The sequence below is a fragment of the Poecilia latipinna genome, unplaced genomic scaffold, assembly GCF_001443285.1.
Source record: "Poecilia latipinna isolate Pla-1442-1.1 unplaced genomic scaffold, P_latipinna-1.0 Scaffold966, whole genome shotgun sequence".
Classification (NCBI taxonomy): Eukaryota; Metazoa; Chordata; class Actinopteri; order Cyprinodontiformes; family Poeciliidae; genus Poecilia; species Poecilia latipinna.
In genome coordinates this window covers 247,199-250,571 of record NW_015113582.1, presented here as the reverse complement: position 1 = coordinate 250,571, position 3,373 = coordinate 247,199, and the positions used below count along the sequence as shown (strand labels likewise).

Sequence of the window (3,373 nt, the reverse complement as noted above, 5' to 3'; positions counted from 1 at the left end):
TCATTCATTCACATATAGGATGTGTTATTTGAGTGTTCCCTTTATTTTTTTTGAGCAGTGTACTTTTTTCTCAGAATAGGATCGAAGGGAAAAGCATGTGGGAAAAGATGGCAACTACTGACGAGTTATCGTGTTTCAAAAACAGTCTTTAATGTCGAATATTTATATTTTACTCAACAAGAATTAGCAACATTAATCATATAAAAGTGGATCTGAGAGAATGTCGTGATGTCTGTGTTTTTCTTTGCAGGTCGGATCAGGATGCTTCCCCAGGCTGTATTCCTGCTCCACGGACTCCTGGAAAATGGCCACAGCGTGTACGTCCACTGCAACGCCGGAGTCGGCAGGTCCACGGCGGCTGTATGCGGCCTTCTCATGTACATCCTCGGCTGGAGCCTCAGGAGGGTGCAGTACTTTGTCGCCTCAAGGCGGCCAGCGGTCTACATAGACGAAGAAGCTTTAGTCCAGGCTCAGCAGGACTTCACCCAGAAGTTTGGTCAGCTGCGATCATCAATCTCTTACCCAGAAACGTGACAGCTGAGAGTAAGCATCCTTATCAGAATGGACAATAGGCCGTGCATCATCCCTATAAAATGATCTAGAAGGTGAAAATAAGACATGGTAAATGTAGAAACTGCTCTACTAAAATCTAATGAATGCAAATGACCCACTTCAGCTGAGTGGCTTTCAGGATGTGGTTGATTTCTGAGTCTTTAGAGAGAGTCTTGCAGGCTGCCAGAAGGGATGTTACAAGCAATTAATCTTACTGTGTTAGCTTTTACCTTTTGAACGCTTGCCCCACACACAGCTACAAAGTATGGATTCTGTTTGTAATTTTCAGCGTGTGCCATCAGGGGGTGGCTTGGGAAGAGCTTTACTTTAGGCCCTTTTGCTTGCAATCAATAAACAGTCGACATTTGGAAAAGGCGTTAAACTGAAATGAATAAAAGCAACACGTAGAAAGTCAAATTACAAAATATACTGAAAAGTTGGCCTAAATCCATGTAGGAAGCCAAAAAAAAAGACACATTCTGTTCTCTCTTCCTTGCCAACATTTCCTCTAACATATTTTGTTCTTCTGTAGACAATTGCTGTGTATTATTTTAGCTAATCTGCCTTTCAATTTCATAAGAAAGAGAAAGTTGCTTTCTTTGTTTTGCAGAAGAGGATTGTAGAGCCATATGGCGGTGCTACTCCTTGCCAGAGACACACATCCATCCTCAAATCCAATAAATCAAGAAGGACTTTACCTCCCTCCCAGAGGTATCTGCCTTCCAGACATCAAGGAGTACAGTTGTCTCTCACAGTGCTTATTTGGAGCATTTCCTCCTTCATGTTTCCGTCAGAAGCCATCCTCAGAAAAACAACAACATCACTTTCAAGTCATATTGATATAATATAATCCATTAAGAGGGCAAGCTTTCCTTTTTGAACACCACAAACTCTCACTTTGACTTTTTGAAAGACAGAGTCTTGTCATTCTTCTCTGATTAAAAAAAAAAAAAAAAACTGAGTTACTTTGAAGGCTAAGAAACTTTTTCCTGAAGCAAAAATCTTTACCGTTACTTTTCAGTGACTTACTGAGCTAGATGTCATTTGGGATGTGTGGGTGGATAGAGCTGTGCTCCTGTGTTACTGAGGTGAATCAGTCAAGTTTTATTCTAATGTGTGACATAAAGAGAAACTCATATGGAATAAACAAAAAATAATAATGGAGAATTGTGCATTTTCACAAGTCTGGTTCATCCTCTGGTACAATTTCCAGAGTAGTTAAGGTGCCACGTTCATCTGTTTAAACAACATGTGTTGTGTGTGTAAGAGCACAAGGATGTCCAGTCATTTTAAAGAAAGTATTCAACATTATATATATATATAGATATATATACCCCCATCTCATTATTTTTGTCATAGAAAATAGAAATTTTTGTAAAACTAACTGACCTAAAACAAAAAAAGATTTGAACAGATGAGTGAAAGTATTGATTGTACATGATTTAGAATCCTGGTACTGTATGAAACTCAAGGTGTATTTTAGATTCCTTATGACAGAGCTGGTCAAATCCAGTCTTCATGAGCCTACGTCCTGCATATTAAGATGTGTCGCTGTTCCTGCACAGCTGCATTTCCTATTCAGAACATCATTGAGTTCTACAGAGACATTTTATTCATTCATTCGATAGCCACCCTTGCTTTATGACTATGCTAAGACTCAGGTGATGAGTCAGCTTTGTGCAAAAGTCTCTTCTGTAAAGCAAGAAACCCCTTAAATAACAGTATTCAAGCCACATTAAGGGAAAAAATTAATAATGTCATGGATAGCTAGATCCATGAATCTTCTACCCAGATAGAATTAATTATTTTGTTTTATTTGGACTGTACTTTGGGACACTTGGAAGTGTTGTTGCCTCACAGCAATGGGTCCTTGGTTTGAATCTAGCCTGGACCTCAGCATGTTATTCCAGCTTCCTCCTATCACATATTCACTTAACCGTAAGTCATCTACTGATCTGTACATTTGGGTGAATGTGAGCACGAATGGTCGTGCCTCCAGTGTAAAGCTGTCCGATTGGTCAGTACGACAGCAAAAAGTACACCATTTACACTTTATCTCAACACTATTTTCCACAGTTTACCGAATAAGTAGATGTTTTTCATTTACTTATTTTATTAAAGATAATCCAAATAATTTTTTTTTTTTTTTTTTTTTTTTTTCTTCCAGGCATAGCTCCAGACATTTTGGCAGGTCCTGACACTATTCAGATAATCGTATCTGATCTCCTAAAACCAATAGTGACAAGACTGATAGGCGTGCGTGTCTCAGAAGACGCCAGCAGCAGCATTTCCCCTCAAGCTTCGTTTGCTTTGTCAGACGTAATTTTTTGGAGGAATAAAATACAAAGAATTATTGGAGGGTCAAACAGAGTTATCCAGAAATCAGGTTTTTCCTTGTAACGTGAGGAAGCCAACCTCTCACATTTGATTGATATAAAAGGATTTGAAAGCCATGACTCAAAGTACTGAGTCACAGTGGGGGCAAGTGGAGGGATTATCTAAACATCTGTACTGCTGATCCGCCTGCCGACTGAACTTCATGTTATTTGCGGTCTGGGTGATTCACAAACACTGCGATAGGCAGCACCCCACTGATAATCAATAAAATACAGCCTTTGTCCCTGGAGGACTAGGCTAATGAATGCAGCCTTCAACATTTCTCATACAATCAATGAACATATGCTGAAAATTGTTTTTATTGCAATACATGCACTATGCACCAGATTAATTTCCTGTGCAGCAGGTGAAATTCTCCATTTGTTTGGTAAGAGAGGAAGAGGCTTAATTTCATTCGGGCGCGGTTCAATTGAAGTCAATTTTT

General features: G+C 39.2%; 1 protein-coding gene across 1 annotated transcript in view; it reads left to right on the top strand.

The window, feature by feature from the left end:
* epm2a (EPM2A glucan phosphatase, laforin) overlaps positions 1-1,719 on the top strand; it is an 11,271-nt gene extending 9,552 nt beyond the window's left edge. The window contains exons 4-5 of the mRNA XM_015049930.1: positions 251-543; positions 1,163-1,719. Of these exons, the coding sequence (XP_014905416.1) occupies positions 251-534 (284 nt within the window). The 3' untranslated portion in view covers positions 535-543; positions 1,163-1,719. The remainder of the gene's footprint in view (positions 1-250; positions 544-1,162) is intronic.
* Positions 1,720-3,373: the final 1,654 nt, after the last annotated feature.